Raw genomic sequence first — 27,376 nt, 5'->3', positions numbered from 1 at the left:
CTGAATCACTGTTGGAGTATAGGAAACTATTATAAATGTGTTCTTATATCCGGCTACTTTGATGATTTCATTTATCATTTCTAGAAAGTCTTCTGGTGAACATTTTTGGGGTCTTCTAGATATAGGATCATGTCATCAGCAAACAGAAATAGTTTGACTTCTTCTTTTCTTATTTGTATCCCTTTAATTTCCTGCCTTTGTCTACTTGCTCTGGGTAGAGTTTCAAAACCTAAATTGAATAGAAGTGGTGAAAGTGGACATCCTTGTAATATTCCTAATTTTAGAGAAAAAGCTTTCAGTTTTTCTCCATTCAGTATGATATTGGCTTTGGGTTTGTTATCAAGTCTTTATAATATTGAGGTATGTTCCTTCTATACCTAGTTTCTCCAGGTTAACACGAAAGGGTTCTGTTTCTTATCAAAGGCCTTTTTTGCATCTATTGAGATGATCACATGATTCTTGTCCTTAATTCTATCTGTGTGGAGTATTACATTTATTTTATTTTATTTTGGGCATGCCAGGGATTGAACATAGGAGCACTCAACCACTGATCCACATCCCCAGCCCTTATTTTGTATTATATTTAGAGACAGTTTCTCACTGAGTTGCTTAGTGCCTCCCCAAGGCTGAGGTTGGCATTGAACTTGGGATCCTCCTGTCTCACCTCCCGTGTCACTGAGATTACAAGCATGCATCACCACACCTGGCTAAGAATTGCATTTATTGATTTGCACATGTTGAACAGACCTTACATTCCTGGGATGAATTCCACTTGATCATGGTGTATTATCCTCTTAAAATGTTTTCTTATGTGGTTTGCTAACATTTTATTAAGGATTTTTATATCTATTTTTATATCTATGTTCTTCAGGGAACATCTTCTTTCCTTGATTTATCTTTGTCTGGTTTTGGTATCAGGATTATACTAATTTTGGAGAGTGGATTCGTGAGTATTCCCTCCCTTTCAATTTTGTGAAATAATTTGAGGAAGTCTGGTGTTATTTCTTCTTTAAAGGTATGGGAGAACTCAGCTGAGAATCCATCTTGTCCTGGGGTTTTCTTTGTTGGAAGACTTTTAATTGTCATCTCAATTTTATTACTTGTTATTAGTTTATATAGGTTTTCTATGTCTTCCTGGTTCACTTTGGGTGGTTGTATATGTCTAGAACTTATTCAGTGTGTTCTAGGTTTTCCAATTTATTGGAGTATACATTTTCAAAATAGTTTCTGATGATCCTCTGAATTTCAGAAATGTCTGTGATAACATCTCTTTTTTCATCCTTTTTTTTTTAAAGGCTTCTCTCTCCTTTTCTTTTGGTGAGTTTGGCTAAGGGTTTATCAATCTTATGTGAGATAAAGAACCAACCATTTCCTGTACTGATCCTGTATATTTTTTTAATTCTCAATTTCATTATTTTAGGGATTAGTTTGTTCTTCCTTTTCTAAGGCTTAGAAATGGAGCATAAGATTATTTATTTAGGATCTCTCCATTTTTTAAAGATTGCCATTTTGCACTATGAATTTTTCCCTTAGAAGTGCTTTCATTCTATCCCAGAGATTTTGATATATTGTATCTCACTTCACACTTGTATCTAAGAACTTCATGATTTTTTCTCTAATTTCTTCTGTGATTCATTATTCATTTCAGAGTATTCAATCTCCAGGTATTTATGTGGTATCTATTCTTTTTTCTTACTATTAAATTCTAGTTTCATTCCATTATAATCCTAAAGGATTCATGCCATTATGACAATTTTTTGGTATTTTAAGATGTACATTGAGACTTAGATTATGGTCTATTTTAGATAAGGTTCCATGAGCTTCTGAGAAGAAGGTAAATTCAGCTGCTTGGGGGTGATATATTCTGTAGATGTCTTTTAGATCCATTTGATTTATACCATTATTTAGGTTGAAGAAATCTTTATTGATTTCACATTTGAATGACATCTCTATTGATGGTAAGGGCATGTTAAAATCACTCAGTATTATTGTATTGGGGTCTATGGGAAATTGAATGTCAATAAGTTATTCTTTTTATGTAATTAACTATATTGGCATTTGGGATTTATACATTACTCTTGTTATATCTTCTTATTGAATTGCTCCATTTATCTATGTGGTGGCATTCTTTGTCCCTTCTAATTAATTGTGCTTGAAATCTGCTTTGCCAGATGTGAATAGCTGCTCCTGCTTGTTTTTGAACTCCATTTGCATGAAACAATTTTTCCATCCTTTTACCCTCAGCTTGCTGATGTCTTTTCCTGTGAGTCTAGTGCAAATAGAAAATAATTAGATCTTATTTTTAGATCCATTCAACCAATCTATGTCTTTGAATTAGGGAATTGAGACCATTTGCATTCAGTGTTATTATGGACATGTTTGTAGTTTCCTGCCTTTTGCTTTGTTTGCTATATTTAATTCTGTCTTGATCCTCATTTGGTTGTTTTTCTTCTAGTGATCTTCATCTATTGGGGAGTTTTTTTGTTTTGTTTTGTTTTGTTTTGTTTTTTGGCAGAGGGGGAGCGGTGGTTCCTGTGTGTGCAGTTTAACTTGGGAGTATTTTTTGTAGTGCTGGCTTGGTGGTCATGACTTCTTTTACTTTAAGATTTTATTTCCCCATTGATTTTGAAAGAAAGCTTTGCTGTATATAAAAATCTTGTCTGGCCATTGTTTTCTTTTAGAACTTGAAATATCTTGATTTTACAGTCTGATTTGAAGTGAACCTTATTGGCTTACCTATAATATTTTTTTCTTTCAGCTTTTAATATTCTTTCCTTATTGTCTATATTAGGTAGTTTGACTATGATGGTATTTGAGAAGTTCTGTGCTGATCTTGACCAAATGGGGTACTATAGGCCTTCTGTATGTAGTTGTCTATCTAATTTCTGATATGGGGAAATTTTTTCTGTTACTATCTCATTGAAAATAAGATACTGTGTATCTCCATGTTGTTTTCTATACCAATTATTCTCAGGCTTACTCTCTTGATGCTATCTCAGAGTTCTTATACATTCTGATCATGATCTTCCATTTTTATTTTATTTTTATTACCAAAAGATATAATTGGTGATATTGATACCTCCAGTTACTGATGATAAACTCTGCTCCCTCAAATGTTGTAGTTTGAACATTAGAGAATGTTGCAAGGGGGCAAAATCACGATGTATGAAGAAATAAAGAATGTCCACATGCTTCTGCCCCTATTCAATGCTTTATTCACTCAAATTACTCAATACAATTTCACTCTATAGGGTCCTAATCAAGAAAATGGCAATCCCTAATGCTAGGCACTGCAATAGACATAATCAATTCACAGCAAACAATTCTAGATTAATTCTAAGCACTGCAAACACTTAATCATGAAAGGCTTTCCCTCTGCATGCTAAGTTCAAAAGTCTTAAGCCTTAGGCTTTATGTCCAGCAGATTCACACTCACTCAGACCACAGTGATGAGTCCAGAACCAAGGCAGGCTTCTCCTGGTGTGCAGTGGACGACCGGTTGAGGAGAGTAGGTCATAGGGAGAAGTTGCAGCTCTCACCAGGGTCCAGATGAGGTGGTAGAGTTTGAGAATGGTGAGGATCATGCAGAGGATCAGGAAAATGATGACAAGTGATGGGATGTCAGTCCAGGTCCTCATCAGTCTCTCCAGCTCAAATGCATTCTTGTTTGGGCTGGCTGAATCCCTGTTCATTAGCTCTATTATTTATACTAAATCTGGGGGCTTTTGACCCCCCTTTCAATCCTTATCAGCTACCACCCATTTCTCCATGACATCATTTACCCTGGGGTCAGAAACATCTGCTCTGGTGGTCTCCACCCTGATCTTCTCACCTTTCCCATTAATCAGAGAGGACAGTCTGCCAGAGACTTCACGCTGTTTATCAGGGTGAGAGGAAGTAACTTGTCTGAGGGCCATACTGGAGAGTTCTGTTAGATGTGCCTGGTGAGACTGCAGGTTTCAAACTGGAGTTTTTTGAAATGGAGTTGCCTAGGCTCAGGCCTAAGGCCATCCTCACAGAGAAGCACACTGAGGCAAGCATATAAAGCAGGGTTTATTTAAAAAGGGGTACCATAGATGTCTCCCAGAAGGGAGAAGGGGGCCACAGCTGGTATCCTGGTATCCCCAGAGGCGAGGTGTTCTGCCCATTTTATATGTCCTAGGCTTCCTTTGTTCTCCTGCTCTCTTCTCCTTATCTTTCTCCTAGTGACTAAGCCCAGGGCGGACCAAAGGTGAGAATCAAATGGGTTGAAGAGCAGGACCATGCAGCCCAGGACACAGTAATTAACAACCTTATGGCTTTTGTAGTGAGGGGCAATTCCTGGGACAGGTTACCTTAGCAACAGGTTGGAAGGTTCTTGATAAGGGTGGAGGAAGGGCTCTGAAGGAATTAACATTTCAGTCCTTCAGGGGACAGTTTCCAACTTGCCAGACTCACTCAAAATTGGCCTCCTGACTCAATTTACCTATCTATGTTGACTGCCTGTCTAATTCTGGTTTCAATATGCTGCTTCTAGGACACCCAAGCCTTGTCATCCAAGAATAATAACAAAGTGGGGCTGTCTTCAAGCCCCAGATAACAGGTGTTTTGTCTTTACAAGTTCACTCCCCCTGGCAGCCCTTTGGAGAGGGAGGAAGGGGGAGGAAGGGAGACCTTCTTAGGAGGTTCTAGCTTTATGGGTCCCCTTGGTCTCCAACCCAGCAATGTTCTAACCCATACTGGAGGGGAGGAAGGAGGGAGAGTGCTCCACAGGCAAACCACCCCTACCTCACCACTGGAAAAGCAAACTACCCCAAATCACAAAGAAAGGAGGGTGCTAAATGGCTCAGGTGGGAACTGTTTACAATTGGGATGCTAGCTGGGCCAGAGACCTTGAATCCTTTCATTCTTGCTGAGTCACTGTCTAGCCTCTGGCATGGAATAAATGAATCTCAAATTCTAAATTCTACCTGTGTGCACTCTCCCTGGTCACTGTCTCAGTCTCTGGTGCCTCACTGAGCTCCAGCTTTGGGAAATGGGACAAGCAGCAGGACAATAGGCAAGGGGGGATGGTCAGCCCAGATAAAGGGCAGCAGGAAAAACACCATTTCTTGCTTTGAGGCCAGTCTGCTGGCATTTGGGAGAATGTGTCACTGCATTACTCAAGGGGGAGAGAAAGAGAAGGTTAGAGATGAGAAGGCATAGGTAGGGTGGGCACAGGGAACCCAAACAGGGCAGGAGGCAGGGAGCAGACATCCTCAGGCAGAAGCTGAGGGTGAAGCACAGATGGAGGCCAACTCCTCCCTTGATGATGTCCTCCCTCAGGAGGCCCAGAGTGGTACTGCTGCAGCCCAGCCTCACCTCACCCTCAGTGTTGTGGGAAAGGGGCCCCAGAAGCCTTCCCTTCACTCCTCCCTGCCTCTCCCCACCCCAGGATGGCTACTACAATTTGTGGTTATGTAACCGAAAGCTCGGTCCCTGTCCCCAATGCCAATCAATGCCAATTTAATAATGGGACACGGTTTGGAAAAAAAAAAAAAAGAATAAGAAGTTTTATTGCTTTGCTAGCAAAGGAGAAACACAGGGGACTCCTATCCCAAAGAGTGTGACTCTTTTAAAGGAACTTCAAGGGTTACATTCTAGGTGTCTCTACTAGGTGTCTCAGTGCACCCTGAGAGCTTTAGTATTCACTTGTAAATTTGGTAGCTATTCACTTTCCAGATCTTCAGCAGTCATCTCCTCCCTGTAGTGGGTGAGTTCCAGGGCAATCAACTAGGGGAAGAAAAGATCACACCATCTCCCTAAACTTGTTAGGGAGGGGGAGAGGAGAGGAGGGGGAAAATATTTTTTTAAAAAATAAGCCTTAGAGCAATGACGGCTACTTTCGGAAGATGAACTGTAACTGTTACAGTTACAGCTTTACAAATTAAGGGAAAAAAAGTTTGAAAACTATCCCACACCCAGGGGGGAAAAAAAAAAAACCCTGCAAGTGGGACTTAGTGGTAGAGCTTTTGCTTAACAGTCGTGAGACACTGGGTTTGATCCCCAGCACCACATAAAAATGAACAAATAAAATAAAGGTATTGTGCCACTTACAAAGCTTAGCCAGAGCAGCGCTTTGCCTATCCCCAGNGAGAGGGTGCAGGGAAGGGGTCTGGAGAGCAGGAGGGCTGGCTGCTGAGGGGTGAAGGGCGGGGGCCGCGGGACCGGTGGCTTCCTTGCTGATGCCCGAGACAATTACTGCGGGGATGGGGGCGAGTGGCAGAGGACCTAACCCAGCAGGAAAAAGTCCGTCACTGTCCGGGAGCTGGGAGCGCTGCCGGCAGCGGCTGCTCTGCCGGCGCCCGGCCTAAGGGGGGCGGCCAGGGCAGGGAGACACGTGAGGGAAAGGAAAGCGGCGGGAAGAGCCGCACAGCCCAGCGCCCGGGACCTTGCCGCGGGACCTTGGTTTGGATTCTTCATTGGTACCGGGTAGTCAGCTGACTTACTCTGTCTTCACGGCCTGACGTTCTATCCTCAAAGCTGGAAGCGCTGCTTTCTAGGCAGTCTAACGTGTTGGTGCTGTCCCCCGGGAGCTTTTAATTCGATTCCTTGTCTCATTCATTTACAGCTATTCTCATTGGTTTCTTTTCAATATCGCTGTTTCTTTATTGACATGGTTTTTCGTCTGCATTTATTCTCTTATTCAGTTGTTAGATCTTCTTTTAGATCATTGGACATTTTAATAATTAGTTTTTCATTATCTTTATCTGTGATTTTATCTACTTCCATAACTGTGGGATCCTTTGTTGGAGCATTGGGGGGGGGGGGCGTGCCTGTTTCCTCATGTTTTCTGAGATCTCGGACTTTCACTTCAAATGAGATGGATTTTCTTTCCTCTTTTTTTTTACATGTGTCCCTTTGTCTGTAGTTATCCTTTTTGTTGGTATCATTCTCTGTTTCTGATACGAGTAGATGTCCAGGAGTGGAACCTGAGCCCCTCCTTAGGGCTTGGTTGTTAGTTTAAGGTTTGGGTTTTAATATAGTAGATGAACACAATACCTTTATTTTATTTTTATGTGGTGCTAAGGATGGAACCCAGTGCCTCATACTTGACAGGCAAATGCTCTACCACTGAGCCACAACCCCAGCCCTCTTCTAGCTTCTTGAGTTAAACAAAAAACAGTTTTCTACAGTCACTCTACTGTGCTGGAGCACACCAGAAATTATCACTGTTATCTAATTGCAAATTAATTCCCATCTATCAACATCTCCTATCCCTTTTTCTGTACACACCATCTGATTTCAAATACTGAGATGAACTTTTTTTGGATTCCACATGCAAGTGAGATCATATGATACTTGTCTTTCTGGCTTACTTCTCTTAACATGATGATCTCCATTTCTGCTGGGAGCCATTAAATTTTTTTTTTTTTTTAATCAATGGTGTTGCAGATGACAGGATTTTGTCCTTTATATGGATGAATAGTATTCCAGTTTGTATTATGTATCATATTGTCTTTAAATCTGTTAATCACTTGATTGACACCTAGGTTGTTTATGTTTCTTGGCCTTTTTGAATAGTGTTACATTGAACATGGGAGTGCAGATGACTTTGAAAGACTGTATTTATTTACTTTGGCTATTACTCAGTAGAGGAATTCCTAGATCGTATGCTAGTTCAATTTTTAAATTTTTAAGGACCTCATACTGTTTTTCCTAGTGGCCCTATTATTACCACCTATAATTAATAATTAGAAAACACCTATCATTGTGTTCATTCAGCAAAGAATCTAAGAACAGAAAACTGAGAAAGTAAGAAGTGGGTTTATTGCAAAAGTGAGAGAGATATAGAGAGGACTTCTCTGAGAAAAGGGGCCTCAGAGCTGGGAATCCAGTGGGAGTTTTGGCCTGTTCTTTTGATGGTCTCTGGAATTCCTCCTTTTCTGATCTCCTCCCCTGTCTACACACTCCTAAATATTATTTATTGGTGCCCCCTCTGTCCATGCATCTATTTTAGTTTTCCTTTTGGATCTCTTGCTTGGGAGTGCTAATATGGAAGTGTCTGTCTGATTGGGTCCCCCACTTATGTCCACCAGCACTTAGGTCAAGCAGGAAGTTGACCTCATCAGAAGACCCTCCCCATGCTCCTTTGTTTGGGCCCTGCCCAACCTCCTCACTTGCCATCTTGCCCTGGTTGCCTAAGCCCCCCTACCTCTCCCCCTCTATGAATCTACATCCCGCTAACAATACACAGGATTCTCTTGCAGGCACTTTTTGTTTGTTTGTTTTATTGTTAACAGTCATTCTTAAAAAAAAAGAGAGAGAAAAAAAAAAAAAAAGAAGAAAAGAAAAAAAGAAAAGAAAAAAAAGAGAAAAAAAAAGAAAAAAAACAAAAAAAAAAAACAGTCATTCTTACTGGAGTGAGATGATGTCACCTTGTGGTTGTGATGTGCATTTCAAAGATGACTGGTGATACTGAGCACAGTTTTGTGTGCCTATGGGCCATTTACTTATCACTATTGAGAAATGTCTTCAGATTTTTTTCTCCATTTTGCAATCAGGCTATTTGTTTTCTAATTATTAAGTTCTTTGAGTTCCATATATAACCTCTTACCTGATATACAACATGCAAATATTTTCTGACATTCTGTAGGTTGTCTCTTCACTCCCAAAATTGTTGCCTTTGATGTGCAGAGGATTTTTTAGTTTGATTCATCTTGTTTATCTGTTTTTGCTTTTGTTTTCTCTACTTTTAGGGTCTTGTCTAAAAAATCTTTTCCCATTACAATATCCTTAAAATGTTTAAAAATAAAATTTTATTTATTTTTTTTTAATATTTATTTTTCAGTTTTTGGTGGACACAACATCTTTATTTTATTTTTTTATGTGGTGCTGAGGATCGAACCCAGCGCCCCGCGCATGCCAGGCAAGCGCGTTACCACTTGAGCCACATCCCCAGCCCTTTTTTTAATTTTTATTTTATTATTTTTTTCAATTAATCCCTGGTTCTCCTGCATGGTAAGCAAGCATTTTACCACTGCGCTACACCCCCAGCCCATTTAATCCACTTTGAGTTGATTGTTTCTGAGTGAAGAGCCACAGGGGTCTAGTTTCATTCTTTTTCCTGTGGATTCCCTGTTTTCCCAACACCATGTATAGAAAAAAATGTCTTTTTTTTTTTTAAGAGAGAGAGAATTTTTTTTTTTTAAGATGGACACAACACAATGCCTTTATTTTTTTTTATGTGGTGTTGAGAATCGAACCCGGGTCCCTCCCGTGCTAGGCGAGCGCTTTACCGCTGAGCCACAATCCCAGCCCCAAAACTGTCCTTTTTCTACTGTACATTCTTACACCTTTTTCAAAAATAGGCTGCTGTAGGTGTGTGGGTCGAATTCTATGCTCTCTGTTCTGTTCTATGGTCCATGCTTCTGTTTGTAAGTCAGCACCATGCTGTTCTGATTACTCCAGCTTTGTCCTGTATTTTGAAGTCAGGTCATGGAACTCCTCTTGCTTGGTTCTTTTCATGCAGGATGACTGTGACTCTTCAGGAGCTCTGTGGTTCCATAGAAATTTTAGGATTGTCTTTTCTAGTTCTGTGAAGAATGCTCTTGGTGTTTTGGTAGGGATTACATTGAATCTGCTGATCTTGTTGGGTAGAATAGACATTTGAACAATATTGGTTATCTTTTTATTTGTGTGTGTGTGTGTGTGTGTGTGATTTTCAATTTCTTTCCTCATTGCTTTATAGTTTTCATTTTAGAGATCTTTTACCTCTTTATTTTAATTTGTTCCAAGGTTTTATATTTTTTGCAGTTATCGAAAGTAGTATTGTTTGCTTGATTTCTATTTCAGATGATTGCTATTTGTATATAACAACTCTAATAATTTTATTTTTTTTGTATCTTGCAATTTTGTTAAATTCATCTATTACCACTACTAGTTTTGGGTGAAGTCCTTGGAGTTTTCTATATGTAACATCAGCTCATCTGCAAACAGTGAGAATTTTATTCCTTTTTTCCCAGTTTGGATGCCCTTCATTTTTTCTCTTGCCTGATTGCTCTAGCAAGCACTCCCAGAATTCCATTGATTAAAAGTGGTAAAATGGGCATCATTCTTCTGTTTCAGATCTGAGAGAAAAAACTTTCAGTGTTTATCCATTTGATATGATGCTTGCTGATGGCTTATTTCACACACCTTTTATCATGTTGAGATATATTCCTTCTATACCTAGTTGTTCAGTATTTTCATCATGAAGAGATGTTGATTTTATCAAATGCCTTTTCTACATCTATTATATTGGTTTTGCCCTTCATTCTGTTAATGTGGGATATTACCTTTATTGATTAGATAGTGTTGAACCATTATTGCATCCCTGAGATGCATTCCACTTGGTCATGTTGAATAATCTTTCCAGTGGGCAATTAATTTAGTTTGCTAGTATTTTGTTCAGGATTTTTGTATCTTTATTCATCAAAAATATTAGCTGTGGGGGCTGGGGCTGGGGCTCAGCAGTAGCACACTTGCCTGGCATGTGTGAGGCACTGGGTTCGATTCTCAGCACCACATATAAATTAATAAATAAAATAAAGTTTTATCAACAATTAAAAAAATATTTTTAAAAAATAGCTGTGGATTAGTTTTTGTGTGTGTTGTCAGGTTTTGGTATCATGGAATTGCTGGCTTTATCAAATGTATTTGGAAGAATTTCTTTCTCTTCTATTTTTGGGAATTACTTAAGGAGAACTAGAAACTGTTCTTCAAATATTTGGTAGAACTTAGCAGTAAAGCTCTTTTGTATTGGAATTTTCTTTCCTGGAAGACTATTACTACTGATTCAATCTTGTTACTTATTATAGGTCCGCTCAGTTTTTTATTTATTCATGATTCAACCTGGGTAAGATATATATGTGTAAGTGTTAAGGAATTTTTCCATTTATTCTAGGTGACCAAATTTTTGCAAATAATAACAAACATGGGTATCTTTGTTCCTAATAATCTCAAATGATCCTTTGTACTTTTGTGGTGTCAGTTGCAATCTCTCCCTTTTCTTGTCTGAATTTGAGTCTTCTCTCTACTTTTCCTAATTGTCTAGCTACTGACTTTTCACCTGTGTTTAGTTCTTTGAAAAACCAGCTCCTTATTTCATTACTCTCTTGTGCTCCTTTTTAGTCTCTGATTCATTTATTTGTGCTCTGCTCTGAACTTATTATTTCTTCCTTTCCACTAATTTTGGTTCAGGTTTGGATACCAGATATTTTTAATACACTTGATAAACAAGAGTCTCCCAGGCTTTCTTAAAAATCACAGTGGACTGGTCATTTTTCTGGCTTTTCTAGTATATCTAACCTGGCATATACAATTTTCTGAGCCACAAAGCACATACTTCTGATTCCTTCCTTTACTACCTTTCTTCAAACTATGGATTTTTCATTTCATTCAGATTACAATATCACTTTCCAACCTAAAAAAAAGGCAATCTCCTGGGACAGTAGTGCCATCTCCTAACAGTCAAGCTAAAAGCTATGAACCATAATTATGAACTCTTTCTCATGCAGCTGTGATCCCATCCTCACTGCACCCACCATGACTCAGCATGCACAGTCCCTTCTCCTGCGTCTGATCGTCCTCTGCCAGGCAGGCCCTTCCCTCACAGCAGGCCTGGCACCGCCATTGCAAGGTGATGTGCTGCTGGGTGTAGGCATTGTTCAAAGGGCAGAGGGGAAGTGGGCCATGTCCTGGGACATGAGGTTGCTGTCCCCTCCTCTTCAAAGGAGGGGAACATGCCCACCTAAACAGGTGGAGCAGACAGCTTGGGAAGGGTCATTCTTGCTCTGCCAGCTCAGCCCTTCAGAGGGATGGGGAGGGGGTGCCTAAAGGGTCCTTTCTCACCAGCCCAACCCTTTTCCTTCACAGGCACTCACTCCCTTTGCTATGACTTCACCATCAATTCTAAGGCAGCACCTGGACAGCAATGGTGTACAGTCCAAGCCCAGGTGGACCAGAAGAATTTTCTCTCCTTTGACTGTGGCATGGACAAGGTCAAATCCTTGAGTGCCCTGGGAGGGAAAGTGAATGCCACAATCAACTGGGAAGAGCAGAAAACCTTACTGAGAGATATTGGGAATACGCTAAAACAGAAACTGGCTGACATTAAAGCAGAAAATGACATGGCCAGAGGTATGTAAGGATGGTCCAAGGGCACAAGAGAGCTGATATTGGGTTGAAGGAAATTGATTGTGTGCATGTAAAAAAAAAAAAAAAGAGTTAGATGTTGGTCCCTCTAAAAGCCCAGACATAACTGTTTTGGAGGACAGAACACAGCCAGATTTGAAGGAAAACAGGGAAGGTGGTACTGGGTTGGACAAAGGATTTGTTAAGAAAAGAGGCTGATTTCTTTCTGATAGGGGCAGGTCTGAACACCCTGGAGGGCAGGATGTGTTGTCAGCATAAATCCAACAGCTCTTGGCAGTTTGGCTTCAATGGACGGATGTGGCTCCTTTTTGACTCAGACAACAGAAAGTGGAGAGAGATACGTCCTGGGTCCAGCTGGATGAAAAAAATGTGGGAAAATGACAAGGAGGTGACCGATTTGTTACATAGGTCCTCGATAGGTGACTGTAGAACCTGGATTCAGAACTTGAAGGAATGGGAGGCAGAGTTGGAGCCAACAGGTAACTGGCAGGAGGGGGAAGAAGTGGGATTCACATGAGATGCTGCTACGTGTGTGTGTGTGTGTGTGTGTGTGTGTGTGTACACTCCATCAAGCATGAGTCAGACCTGGGTTAACATTCATAGGTATAGTCTTTCCATATTTTTCCCTTCTCACCTCCTAATGCCTCTTTTTCAGTGCACATTCTTTTGGTCTGACATTTGCTCATCTCTTTTTGGAAATTCCTCTAAATCACTTCACATGTCAGCTCCTGAGACCCTTCTCCACCACCATCCTCATGGGTCTCCTCATATTCTGCCACCAGGAAGGATGAGTTGCATGATCACCCAGGCTTCTCCCATTAGCTATATGAGCCCCTTAAGGACATGACCCTTTTCCTGTCTCCCTCACTGCTCAGGACCTGTCACAGCAGCTGCCACATAGCAGAGATCTAGGAACTATCTGCCTTCCTGAATGACTTGGGGCAGCAGGATCTAAGCAGATATGTCCTCATATTTTGGTCTGAAGAAGGGCTAACACTCTTGTGTTTCCATTTCAGGACCTTCAACCACCACCCCAGACACAGTCATTGAGAAGTCCTCAGCCAGTACCTTTAATCACTGGAATTCAGTACCTTTAATCACTAGAATCCTCATCATAGGATGCATCATAATTTTTTTCTGACAGGTATTGTAGGCAGATTGAAGAGAGGGATGGGGGAGATGGGGGAGCAATGAGGACAGGAAAGTGAATTCCCAAGATCCTAGTCTGTACCTTGACTGGTCCTTCCCATTCTGAGGTGAGACAGAAGAATCAGGCCTCCAGTCACTGGAAGCAATAGCTTGACCATGCTCAGCCCTGAGTTCTGAGAAATCCTCCCTGTCAGGGCCCGTGGGAAAGAGGAGGGGCCATACCAAGGCAGCCTGTGGATTCTAAAGGGTTTTAGCTGATGCAGGTCTGATTCAGACCAGATTTCTATAAGAGAGGGACACAGTGGGGCATGGTGTGGAAATAACAGGAACACAGGAAGGAAATACCCAATCCTGGAAGATGGCAGCATGGTAGCTCCATTCAATGTGTACAGAGAAAGGGACTTCATACCCACAAAGAAGAGGGTCCTGGGGCCTCGGTCCTGGCTCAGTGGTAGAGTGCTTGCTTAGCATGTATTAGGCACTGAGTTTAAACTTAAAATAAAGGTATTATGTTCATATATAAAAGAGAGGGAGAGAGAGGGTCCTATGGCTAATGCCAGGGTAAGGCGCAGGGAAGGCCTTTCCCAGCCCAACCTGGAAGGCTGGAGTTCAGGGCTGCATTCCACAGGAGGCTCATTGCCAGAAGCTGAATTGAAAACAGAGTGGAGTCTGTTCAGGATGAAGGCAGAGGATGCCAGCTCTCTGGGGACTCCTAGAACCCCAGGCTTGACCCTCGGGCTGTGGCCCGGGAACCCAGCCTCCTGCAGACTCCAGATCCTGAGCCAGCTCAGCAGCCTCTGCCTTGAGCAGAGCCTCTACAGAGACTGGTGGGGCTGAGCAGCTGCTGGAGTCTGATGCTCCAGCTGACTTAACCAGAGTGGAGGGAGTAGGCAGGGCCAGTCACTTTTAGAGCTGTGCTGCTCCCAGGTAAGGAGAGGTTGAGGGAGAAGGGGGAAGAAAGATGTCATCTGCAACCCCACCCAAAGTCTGGGAACTAGGTTCCACACCCCTCTCTTTGGACAGGACTCTCGGCATCCCCAGGTCCTATGGACCCTCCTATCGGGGAGAGGAGCAGACTTCCAGTCAGGGAGCAGATCCAGTCATTAGCTTCAGTCCTGAGACCAAAGCCTATAGCAGGGCAGGAACTGATTCTGGCCTGTGGGAAAGAAGGGAGGTGGTTGATAGAGGCTGTTGGATCCTTGGGTAATGGATGGAGGGAAATACATGACCCAAGGCGAGCACCCAGAAGAATTGAGATAGAATTTCTTCAGAGAGTTGAAGTAACACCTGTTTCTTTTCTAAAGGTGCTCCCAAGAAGCTTCTGAAATGTGATTTAAATAACTGGCCTTACCGGTTAAATAACTGGCCTTACTGGTCTTCTGCCAGTCTACTCCCTGCTATTCCTCCATAGAGCAGATGAAGATTGTGAAGTACAAATCCAGAGGCCTGCAGCACATCATCACATATTCTAACTTAGCCTACAGCTCTCCTGTTCATATCCAGCATGGGTGAGGTACCCATGGGAGGGATGGGCTGGCTGTGAAATAAAAACTGTGAAGGTAATCTATCAAGAAATAAAGACAAAATGGCAAGAATCATGTATTTTCAAAGCAGGGCATGACCTGTTGAGCCGATCATAGGGGCCTGACTTCTAACAAAGAAAAAGCCTGCACTTGCTTTATTTATAGCGGTACAGATTGAAGTTAGTTTTACAACTTGTTTGTCCTATAGTTAATAGCCTTATTATCTCAAATTAACTTAGGTATTTATATTAGAATTGGTACTTGTGTAAGACATTGACAAACAGTAGTTGTAAGGTTAAGGAAAACATATTATAAAATTGACGAGTAAAAACATTTAATTTTTATAATTGCTATGAATTAAGGAAAATAATTTTCTATAATTATAAATCTTCATTTAGTTATATATAGTATTTTTTGTTTTAGGAAATGTTAATTTGTATAACAAAAATTTATCTTAAAATAGGTGGCCTCTACAAAGGATGCAGGAGATTTAAACAGACTTTTAAAAATAAGAAGTACATATGTTGAGTGAGCACAGAAAAAAAAAAATCTTCCACTTATTAATAATTTAAAAATGAAGTAAAAGAATGAGTGGCTTTTTACCTTCCAAATTAGGAAAAATTTTCAATATGATGAGTATTGATCCAAGTATGGGGAATTTGTACTTTCAGATATTGCTGGGTAGAATGTCAATTGGTAATATCTTTTCAGGTAATGATTTAATAAGTAATTCAAAACTCTTTTAGAATTTTATATGCCATTGATCTAGCAATCACATTTTAAAGAAAGTACGCTAAAATAATTTTTGTGTAGAAAGGTATCAGATGTATGAACATTCTTAATAATTTTGTTTTTAAGGTAACAAAAATAATTTAAATGTCCAATATTTGGATAATGAACTATATGATTTTTAAAAACTGGCATTAAAAATAATATTGTAAAATATTAATTATGTGCAATTTAAAATTATAAGTTTTAAAAATAATATTAATATGATTCTCTGTTCATAAAATATGTATATCTATAAGGATATGCATAGAAAACTATTTAGAAGGTTATATACTAAATGTTAATAGTAGTTATCTATGGATAGTAGAATTTTAAAAGAGTTTTGTTGTTGTTGTCTTATGTAGCCTCCTTAATTTTTTAAAAATGGGCCTCTTGACAATACTTATGTAAGGTTTAATTTTGAATAATCTTAGTTTTTTATTTGAATATTATTTTATAAAAATTTTATATATACTTATTTGGATCAATATAAATTAGTTAACATAATTTAATATTATATCTGAAACATGAAACAGACAAGTTAAGCGAGCTTTTAAAACCCTCTTGAAGGAAAATCTCAAAATATATATAGGGACTATATATATATATAGGGATATAGGGACTGGGGATATAGCTCTGTTGGTAAAATGCTTGCCTTGCACAAGGCCCTGGTTCAATCCCTAGCACCACAAAAAAAAAAAAAAAAAATTATATACTTCATATTGTTAACTTATAAATAAGCTAGTGTGTCTTAATTGTCTTTTGGAAATATAGTTTACTTCTCAGTGTAGAGAGTAATGTAAAATTTTATACCGTATTTATTTAATTATAAAATATTAAATGACACCATTCATTTCTAATTAACTTGTTATTATTTTATAGTTTAAGAGCTATTGTTGTAGAAACTTTTGTTTGAATAACATCAGCTTAGTAAAATGTTCTTTTAAATCTTGTACTTTAATGACGTGTATATTTGGGAAATGAAGATACAATTAATATGTTATTAATAATTATCATAATTACATTGATTTTTTATATTAACCAAGTTTAGCTTTTAAAGAAAAATTTGAAATATGGAATGTAATGTGGTACTTTAAAATAACAGTTATTGTTTAAACAAAATTTTATATACCTTAAATCCTTTAAAACTAGTATTTTTTTAAATAATAAAACTCAACAGACATAAAAAAATTATTTTATTGGAATGAGAGTAGATTAATGTTTTCAGTATTTCTTATTTCTTTTATCTTTTAGTTACAATGCCCAAATAATAAAGGTCTGTGAAAAGATCTTATCTATATTGGTAAATAAGCCTCATGTCAGAAACTTAGCAGGATTTAAAGAATATAAATATTTCAATAACCTCAGCTGATTGTGTTAATTTCATGTAACCAATTTAGTTATATGTAAACATTTTGAAAATTATTTTGTACAAATTTTGTTTTAATTTACTTAGACTTTATAACCTTTCACTTTACTGGGTGAAATTTTTCTTAAACCTTTCTATATAAATCACACCTGATAGAAGTTTAACTCCCAGCCCCTTGGTTCTCATGAGGACATAGAAAACAAAGGAATTTTAGATCTTTTTTTATATTAACCAAATTACAAACACATCTAATGTTTACGTATATTTTAGTTAATAGGGTCTGATGTTTTTATATTTAGTAGATGATATTTTAGCACCCAATGGATGACATTCTAGCACTCTAACCTTGCAAATCAATAAGTACCTCTTTTAATAAAGACATATAATTACTCCCCTTTACCTTAAATGTATTTATTCTTAACTATAAGATCCAAGACATCAAACAAATGTAGATAACAGTATTAATTATCTTTTTCCTGCTAAGGAAAATTGTTAGAAGCAAATAGATATAAATTTTAAATATCATAGGGATTAACAACTTTATTATTATTATTATTATTTTAATATCTGTATTTTATTTATTTATTTTTATGTGGTGCTGAGGATTGAACCCAGCGCCTCGAATGTGCTAGGGGAGCATTCTATCACTGAACCCCAGCCCCAGGCCCGCAAGTTAATTATTTAACCAGCTGGAAAATTTTGATTTAATAATTTTAAAGATATCTTTATTTATAACTCTCTACCCTATTTCAATTGAAACTTTTTAAATCAAGTGAATTAAAGCTATTTGGGTCCATTTTTTATGTTAATTTTAAATTATGATCATGCTTATTTATTTATAAGTCAATTTTAATATCATGTAATGTAGACATAATATAAGCATTATGTACACACATTTACAAATCAGACAAATAAAAGAATTTTTATAACTTTCTGTAAGTGGAGCTCCAAAGGTTGTATGGAGTGGTACAAATACTTATCAAAGCTTTTATTTGATTTAACCTGTTTAGGAATTATGTTAGAACCAATAAAACATTTATATGATTTAATTACAAGGCAGGCCTGCTTTGATGGATAAGCCACATTGAAATCTGACAATTATGAGAACACTTAAATAAATTATTTCAGATTGCCAGCTTCTTGTCCTAATAATTGTCAGACCTACTCTTAGCATCATCCCTAACAAACAAAAAATAATCCATTAAAAAGCATAATTAGAATGTTCTTTATTAACTTTGGAATTTTTCTCATTTAACTTTGGCTATCGACAGTTTAGTTGTTGAGAATGAGAGGGTTCCTATCATGAACGCTATTGATAAAGCAATGAATTGTAGCTTGTTAGCTTTAAAGGGATTCGGGTTTTGAGTAGAAGATCACCATAGTGTAATCCTTACCATGCCCGTCTCACAAGGTTGAAGGTCACCAAAAGCTATGAAAGTAATATATCAAGAAGTAAAGTCAAAAAGGCAAGGGTTATATATTTTCAAAGGTAGGTGTGACCCATTGAGCTGATCAGAGGGGTCTGACTTCTAACAAAGAATAGGCCCATGCTTGTCTTATTTATCGTGGTACAGATCAAGGGGGTCAGTAGATAGTTTTCAATGTGGTAGGAGGCTTGTTTTGGTGCTTGTTTCTTGGTGTTGCAGGGATCTTGAAGGAAATAGGTTGTTTGGTCCTAAAGCTGTGAGCCAAGACAAGGGCCAGCATGATCTGGGCTTTCTTGAACTGGGGAATTTCACCCAGGAGTTCCCAGAAAAGTGGCTTCTGTGCCTTAATGGCTCAAACAAACCCCTAATTTATATATGGTTCTTTTGCTTATTCACATCTAGTCAGGATTTAGAAGACACTCAGGTATTTCACTTTTAGGGACACAATGGGCCTATACCCTCTTTTGCAAGAGGTGGACTATTCTGATAGCTGCTTTCACTCTCCTGTCCACTGCAGCAGCCACACCCACCTTTTCTTTGCCACCCATTGATTCCTGCTACCCCAGGATATGATGACCCTCATGAAGATCCTGTAACTTCAACTTTGAGCTTTTTTTTTTTTTAAGACATTTATTCAGCGTCATGATCAGACTATTACATTTAGCAATCAACAGCATGGGTGCCAAAAACAAAGTAGATTAATACCCTTTGTGGAATGCTTTGAACTTTTCACAGAACAGAAACTAAAAATAACCTGTTATACAATTAGTCGCAAGTATAGCCCTTGAGTTTTTTGCCCATACATATGAGTATTGTCTAAACCATGCCTTCTTTGTAGCAGCTAGGCCCTGCCAACACTGCTTGGCTGAGTTCACAAATCTATTGTAACCTTTAGCTTCCCTGTCACTTCTCTGGCTCTTCTCTCCTGCTAAGCTTTGTTTCCTGGCAGTATTAAAACCTTCTGCCACTGCCATAACTACTGCTGCTGCTGGAACCGCCATTACCATCATGGTTTAGCAAATATTGGCCTCCACCACCATAAGGTCCAGAGCTTCTGCCTCCAAAGTTTCCACCCTTCATGGGTCCAAATTTTGATGACTGATTGTTTTAACTCCCAGAATCATTGTAGCTTCCACCACCTCCAAAATTGCTTCCATCATTACCAAATCCATTGTAGCCATCCCCACTGCCACCATATCCACCACCATCATGGCTGCCACTGCTACAGTCCGGCTGCAGCAAACTAACAGGGGGGTGACGAGCAACTTGTGTAGATCGATACAGCAGGAGTGGGAGCCGTTTATTGTAGGACAACAGAGGTATTTATACATTCCACACAGCTTATCTAATTAACATAAACTAGATATAGCAGTCAACCAATAAGGAATCTCCACACTTAATGGCTCGCTGGCGTTACTTCACAAACCACTCCCTCTGGCAAAACGCCAGGCGCCATCCAGACTTGTTTACAGACTCTAACATTTGCCAGGTGCCATCCTGACTTGTTTACAGACTCTAACATGCCACCAAAGCCACCATTACCACTGAAGTTCCCTCCATGACCAAAATTGTCATTTCCACCAAAACCACCTCCACGATCACCACCAGTTTCCAGAACCACTTCGACCTCTTTGGCTAGATGAGGCACTAGCCATCTCTTGCTTTGACAGGGCTCTCCTCACTTCACAGTTGTGGCCATTCACAGTATGGTATTTCTGAATGACAGTCTTATCCACAGAGTCATGGTCATCAAAAGTTACAAAAGCAAAGCCCTCTTTTTTTCCACTGCCTTGGTCAGTCATGATTTCAATAACTTAAATTTTCCCATACTGTTCAAAATAATCTCATAGGTGATGTTCTTCGGTGACTTCTTTAATGCCACCAACAAAGATCTTTTTCACAGCTCAGTGGGCCCCCGGTCTTTGAGAATCTTCTCTTGAGACAGCTCTCTTTGGTTCCACAACTCTTTTATCTACTTGTGTGGTCTTGCATTCATGGCTGCATCCACTTCCTCCACAGTGGCACAAGTGACAAACCCAAAGCCTCTGGAGCGCTTGGTGTTTGGGTGTCTCACAATCACACAGTCCATGAGTGCTCCCCATTGCTCAAAATGGCTTCTCAGACTTTCATCAGTTGTTTCAAAGCTCCTCCAATGAATAGCTTCCACAGCTGTTCGGGCTCTTTAGGGGACACTGATTTAGACATGATGGCAGCAGGAAGAGAGACTTTAACAATGCTTTCTCTGCGGCATCCACGGGCAGAAAAGCCAACTTTGAGCTTTTTATTGTGTTTTGTGATAGTTCAATTCTGCACTTTTCGTTAACGTGATAAGCCATGTCCTTCGCTAACCTGTGGAAATGTACACTTAGCCTCCGGCTATTGGAACAAGAAATCTCAACAGTTTCCATCTTGGTTTGTGTAACCAAATATTTCTCCGCACCTTGAGTTGACCTTTGTTATCGTTTAGAACTGGGGTGTCCCCCAAAGATCCATGTATTGACTATGGTGCTATTGAGAAGTGAGGAAAACCTTATGAGGACAGGAGCTGGGTCACCCTCTGAAGGGCTCTTTGTGTCCCAGGCCCCTTCCTCCCTCTCTTTCCTCTCCTCTCTCTCTCTCTCCCTCCCTGTCTCAACTTTCAAAAAGAATTAATTATTTATCATTGCTACCATAAAGGGAGCACTCTCTTCTGCCACAGATCCTACTGCCAGGATATTCTGCCTTACCTCAGACCCTAAAGCAATGCAGTCGACCAAACTTGGACTAAAAATTCTGAAACAGTGAGCCAGAAATTAATCTTTCCTCCTTTAGTTTACTGTCTTCAGTAGTTTCCTCACAGTGATGGAAAGCTAACAACCTTGATGGTGCAAGCAATATTGTTTGTAAAATACCATGGCAGACTTCATTTTTAACTTCAGGGACTCTCTTTATATGTTTTGTTGTACTTAAATAAACATCTCTGTTTTTTAAACAATTTTTAATGAATTGACAATTTTTTAATGCAATGAATGTGGTGGTTAATTTTATGTGTCAACACACTGCCTAAGGAATACCCTGATAGCTGGTAAAACATTATTTCTGGGTAGTGTTCTGAGAGTGATTCTGGCAAAGATTTGCTCTCAAAGCAGTAGACTGAGCAAAGTCTCCCTTCTTAGTAAAAGCAGGCATCATCCAGTCCTTTCAGGGGCTCAACAAAACCAAAAGTCAAAGGAAGGGCAAATTCCCCTGCATGATCTGAGATGTCCATCTTTCCTGGTTCTGGGATATGACAAACCTTTACTATTTCTCAGTCTCCATGACTCAGATCAGGACTTAAACTATCAGCCCTCAGTCCCAGGTCTTTGGTTCAAACCGAATTATACCCCTTGCTTTCCTGATTCTCCTGCCTGCAGACAAACACTAAAATTTCTTGGCTCCATAACCCATAAGCCAATTTCTACAATAAGTTTCTTGGTTCTGATTCCCTGCAGAACTCTGACCAAAAAAATCTTGGTAAAGAATGAATGCTATTTTATACTTCCTTCATATTATAGAGTAAACAAAACAAAACAAAAACCAGTGATTCTGCTAAATTGGTTCATATAAGTAGAATGTAAGGATCACTCTTAACAGGTAGTCTAGATTGCAATCTCAAACATTTTGCTGGCTCAAAACAAATGTTCTTGTGCTTAAGGTATGAAATTTTACCCCAGTGAACTTCACCCTTGATAGTGATTTTTTTGTTGTTGTAACGGCAACAACCTCAACCTGACCTCACTATCAATTAGTAGTCCTGCTGCTTCCACCCACACCCAGAGGTCCATTGCCAAGTTGCCTGCAGGTTTGATTGCACACAGCCATCTCCATCTTGAGACACTGGCCAGTGCCTGGAGGATGGGGGGCAGGATGCTTGCAGGTTTGCTGCCACCACCACCTCGTAGTGCAGCCAACTCTGTCTGAGGACACCAGCCAAGACCTGGAGGTCCTGTGCCAGGGTGCCTAGGGTTTGGCTGCCCTAAGGTCCTCCTGCTGGGAGTGCTGGTGGCCACCATCTTGCCACTTCTTTGCAGGGTCCCTCCTTTGAGCACATCCCTCATGGTCTTTCTGCAAGGTGAAATGGTGTTCAGATCCTGGGACTGCAACATGGTTGAGCCTGGGGTATCTTACATCCTTATCTGTCAGATAGTGACTGGGTCTGCATGGGTCATTCATGTCCAGGCAATCCTGTGAAACTTCACAGACTAGGGGCATTTTGCCTGGGGGAAGCATTGGTTGGAGATGCTGGAGAGAGCCAAGTTTCCCAGAACTACTAGTCCTGAAGTGTCCGGGGACAGATGGAGCTGGTCAGAAGGTTGTAAGAGGGTGCGAGGGCATCTTGCTATCAACTTTCCCAGCCAACCAGTCTGGCACCCACCGGACTGGAGCTATCATCAAACCCTAGATAATCCCACCTATCACAACTCTAAATGATCTCAAGTCTAGCCTATTTTGCAGCCATTCTAACATGTAGTAAGGTGGGATGCAGACTCTTATTTCAGGTAAGGTGGGGATCCTGACAAATAACACAATACAACATTACATCTGAAACATAAATTAAACAAAGACTAAGAGAGATTTTAACTTTCTTTTTGTGAAAAAAGAAGCAAAATGCTTCCTTGTTTTACAATTTCACCTTTAAACAGATCAGGCTCTCATTATTAGCTTCCAAAAATGCATTTAAATTCCAATTCCAGTGTGAAGATTAACACCAAATTGAATATATAACTTATTCAACATGTTACTTGATCCAGCTATAAAGCCTCAAATGACATGAATAAATACCAACCAAATTTGTTATTTTTATACAAATCAGAGATTTTGCTACACATAATTTTAGTTTGGCGAACACCAACTTGGCAAAGCTTTGCATTCAACTAAGTTTAACTTTAAAGTGCAATTTAGAATCCAGAGTGTATGGTAACAGTAATCACAGGTCTGCATGGATTAACAAAATCAATAGCCTTAAATTTCTTATACATTTAGGAAACAGGGTTAATGATAAGAAATTGACTTACTCAAAGCAAACATATATAAGACAGGTCTTCAATTGAGAGCATGGTCCTTCAATGTCAGATACAATGTATAAAAGAGAGCACTTAGTGGTTATCTTGCCAGTAAACTTGCATATACTTTCATTTTATAAACTTTTAAAAAAATATTTATTTTTCAGTTGTAGTTAGACACAATACCTTTATTTTGTTTGTTTATTTATTTGTTTGTTTGTTTTTATGTGGTGCTCAGGAAAGAACCCAGGGTCTCTGCTCTACTGCTAAGCTACAACCCCAGCCCCTCATTTTATAAATTTTTACATAATACTTAGACAAGGCTTAGATAGCCATAGTTCTCAGTATATGTGACTAGGTATAATGAATACATTATACCTAGTCACATATACTTAGGGTGACATCTATATTGGTAGGTTTAAGTAACAGTTGTTTGATTAACTAGTTACAAAGTAATTATTTCAGACTTTCAAACAGATACAAACCCTAATTACTTTAAGACTTTGTTTCCACAAGCCCAACAAATAGAATAAATTTATCTTGATAGATAAATTATAGCCAAATTAAACAAACACACAAAATTTTTGAGATTTACCTTCCCCCAACTTTCTTCAACTTACTTAGACATTCACAACTTTAAATCCTTAGTTTTGTCATCTTTAATCCTGGATGTTAGCATAAGAATATTACTTTACTGGACAAAATATTTTCTCATTCAGAAACATTTCTCTTACCTTCTAATTTTCCATACTAAAATATATTTCTATACCTGTAATTTTCTTTTATCTTTACTAGTTTGGGAACCTTTTTAAAATTCATATTCTGAAACAATCCTTATGAATGTTATCTGTGCATTTAATTTACACAACAAATTTCATCCCAGGAGAGGGTTGGGCAATCCAACATATACAAAAATTATGATTTAATCTTTTTTTCTCCTATGTTGCTTTCAATGACATTTTTGAGCCTGACCTGTCTCCATGAACACTATCACAATGCCATCAACTTTAAGTGAGTTCCCCACTGTCACTTGTACCCAGAGGTTATTTTGGGCCTTTTCTTATATTAGGCAGACTGATATGCAATGCAAGAAGCCCTTTCCATTTTTCTCTTTAGGAGTTCTTGAAGATCCCTTTGCAGAGGCTGCCTATGAAACACAGGTTGTCCTTAGTTTCTGTCTTTTTCTTTTCTGGGTGCAGTTATTTGTCCTGCCAGACTCCCCAGGCTTTTAGTTTATGGGATAGTGTTGTAGCAAGAACCACTTGTCCCAGTGATGAATATCTCCTGGCCAAATGGGGTGTCCTGTCAGATCTTAACAGTGGAGACTTCCTGTCCCCAGGTCATAAACTGACAGAGCTGGGACCTACTATCACATCCTTTGTAGCCAGCCACCTCCACCCCCCACACACACCAGAACAAAAGGGGCAGAAAGGCAGGACAGAGGCCAGGCTCTCTTTGGCTATTGTTCTAGAGCCCAGGCAGTTTTCTGTGATTTTCCCCCAGGTTTAGGGCTGGTGTCCTTGACCCACTGTGAGATGACCTGCAGCTGACAGGGTCCAGGACGAGGAACAGTGCTAGGAGTGCCAGCTCTGGGTTTAAAGACTGAAATCTTTTGACCCTTTCCTCTGGTGTCTTGCTATCCTTGCACACCAGCAGCAACGCCTTTGGCACCTTCTGCTTAGTTCCTGATGGTTGAGAACCCTGATCTTCCTAAGTGCCCGTCCATACAGGATCCTTCATATACTTAAGCCCTGACAGGCCTACTTCAACTTCCGAATTGTATAATAATCCAGCAAAACCATTCAAAGGTAAGATTGTGTTACAGTAAACTGTCTTTCTCTTAGACAGGTTTATACCTATTCATGGTGAAAGGAAAGTAATCACTACACTCGGAGCAATCAAGGGATCTTGATTGCAGAGGTGTCTGATTGACTCGGAGAAAAAGAGGAGAGAGAGAGAAGGCCCAGCAGGAGAAGGTTTTTAATAGCCCTTTACTGTGCTAGCTGCCTTGTTGGTGTACAGTGATTGGGTCACACTGTAGTTGCTAAAGGTGTCATCTTCTGCCTTCAAGCAGATTGGGCATGGGGTAGGTGTGGGTTTCAAATTAAAAAACAACAAGAGGAAGTAAAGGGAAAAGGTGCCAAATAATCATCCCAAAAGGAAGGGCTAATGAAGGGTGGGAACCAGACAGGTGAGGGTCCAGTGTTCAGCCTGCCCCGAAGCTAACATTTGTTCAGCCTGCTCCGCAACTAACAGTACTTCCTTATATGTGGAAGGCACTGGGTTTGACACTTAGCACCACATAATACTAAATAAGATAAAGGTATTGTGTCCATCTACAACTATAAAAACTTATTTTAAAAAATGTAAAACCACAGACTGGGGCTGTAATTTGGTGGCAGAGCACTTGCCTAGCATGTGCAAGGCACCGGTTTTCAAACTTAGCATCACATAAAAATAAAATAATTTTAAAAAAGTAAAACTATGAAAGTGGTATTACCTAATATTTTCCATAAGATTAGTCCACTATTCAAGTTCGTCTGAAACATGAATACTGTTCAGTCTTACTGTGTGCACATTCATCATAGTCCAGGAATGGAACTTACTTGAAGGGGAAATTAGAACTCACTGAGAACACTGAGGACTGTCTTTATCCTGGCTCTCTGCCCCCACCCAGCACTCCCATTTTCCTGTTACCAGGTCTATTCTCTTCCTCTAAGTCCAAGATTCACTCCACTTGGCTGAACTCTAGAATTCTTGTCTCTATTAAAGTTAGGCGGAAAATCATTCAGTGCTTGAAGCTGCCAAACATGAATGGCAATACAAGAGTGGCACCCAGTCTGAAGCAAGGGATGGTGATCAGAAAAACATGGAAAGGACCAGACATTGAAGGGAGGTTTATAACCAATTATTGTAATTTCTAACTGTAAAATTGATTCATACTGATCACACACCATTTGAAAAGTAAGAATACATAAATAACAAAATTAACTTACATGTACATTAACAACCCAAAGATAATTAGTGTGAGTGACATCAGGAAGATAGCCAGGTAGGAGTGCTTCAGCTTCATCCTGCCCCTCCCATACAAATTCACCCCACAAATATCCACAGACAAGAGTGACCAAAGACAAACATTTAAATCCAGAAAAGCAGGGTTCAAGTGGTAAGAGAGACCATTTTTTTTCCCATGTTCTCCCTTCCCCAGCTGGAATGAAACCACACACAGCCCACCCCCCTACACACAAGGGTTTCTACAGTGGAAAATGTGAGGTGGAGGTGGACATTCAGCTTCACCACCATTCTGGAGCCCTTCACAAGAGGCAGGCCCCTGTCTCTCCCCACTAAAAACATTGAGAAACCTTTCAAAATTGGATCAACTGTAGCAACTATAAACAAAGATAGAAGAGAGCTCACAGCAAAAGATGTGCAGATCTTGGTGGTTGCCCTATGCTCTGGCCCAGGGAACACTGTAAAATTCTGACCTGGACTGGGCAGTTGTGGCAATCCTGGTCATATAATGGTAACTAGTGATCCAACAGGTTCTGCAGAGAGACCAATCCAGATAGTCTGATGGGACTTTCTGAATAGGATGCCTCTTGGAAAACCTCACAGGACAAAGTTAACTAGGAAGGATGGAGTAAGTATACATACTTCAAGCTTTATAGTGTACATGACAAATATACACAAGATTATCTGTCCATTTTTTAAAATAATAAAAATTGACGTTTCAGCCAATTAAAAATAAAAGAGAGCTGGATATGGCTCATGCCTGTAGCAGCTCAGGAGGCTGAGGCAGGAAGATTGCAAGTTCAAAGCCAGCCTCACCAATTTAGTGAGGCCCTAAGTAAGCAACTTAGTGAGACCCTGTCTCTAAATAAAATATAAAAAGAGCTGGGGATGTGGCTCACTAGTTTAAGTGCCCTGGGTTCAATCCCTGTTAGCCCCTAATATATATATATATAT

The 27,376-nt window shown here is 39.5% G+C and overlaps 2 protein-coding genes and 1 pseudogene across 6 annotated transcripts in view; 2 read left to right on the top strand and 1 right to left on the bottom strand.

The window, feature by feature from the left end:
- The window catches only part of LOC107152429 (UL16-binding protein 1-like), a 75,278-nt gene extending 59,592 nt beyond the window's left edge, over positions 1-15,686 (top strand). The window contains exons 1-6 of one of the 5 annotated variants that reach the window (XM_048799776.1): positions 6,335-6,533; positions 11,517-11,638; positions 11,875-12,138; positions 12,366-12,632; positions 13,170-13,297; positions 14,607-15,686. In XM_048799776.1, coding sequence (XP_048655733.1) covers positions 11,545-11,638; positions 11,875-12,138; positions 12,366-12,632; positions 13,170-13,294 — 750 coding nt within the window. In that variant the 5' untranslated portion in view covers positions 6,335-6,533; positions 11,517-11,544 and the 3' untranslated portion in view covers positions 13,295-13,297; positions 14,607-15,686. Of the gene's footprint in view, positions 1-6,334; positions 6,534-10,519; positions 11,639-11,874; positions 12,139-12,365; positions 13,108-13,169; positions 13,298-14,606 lie in introns of those variants that run through there. The other 4 variants (XM_048799772.1, XM_015502163.2, XM_048799751.1 and 1 more) reach the window with 4 other exon arrangements.
- LOC107152440 (retinoic acid early transcript 1E-like) overlaps positions 1-27,376 on the top strand; it is a 228,261-nt gene that overhangs the window by 156,878 nt on the left and 44,007 nt on the right. The window lies entirely within an intron of this gene.
- Positions 19,210-20,632, bottom strand: LOC107156131 (annotated as a pseudogene).

This window comes from Marmota marmota, unplaced genomic scaffold (genome assembly GCF_001458135.2).
Source record: "Marmota marmota marmota unplaced genomic scaffold, marMar, whole genome shotgun sequence".
Lineage (NCBI taxonomy): Eukaryota > Metazoa > Chordata > Mammalia > Rodentia > Sciuridae > Marmota > Marmota marmota.
The sequence above is the reverse complement of the archived record's forward strand: the minus strand, read 5'-3'. Positions and strand labels throughout refer to the sequence as shown.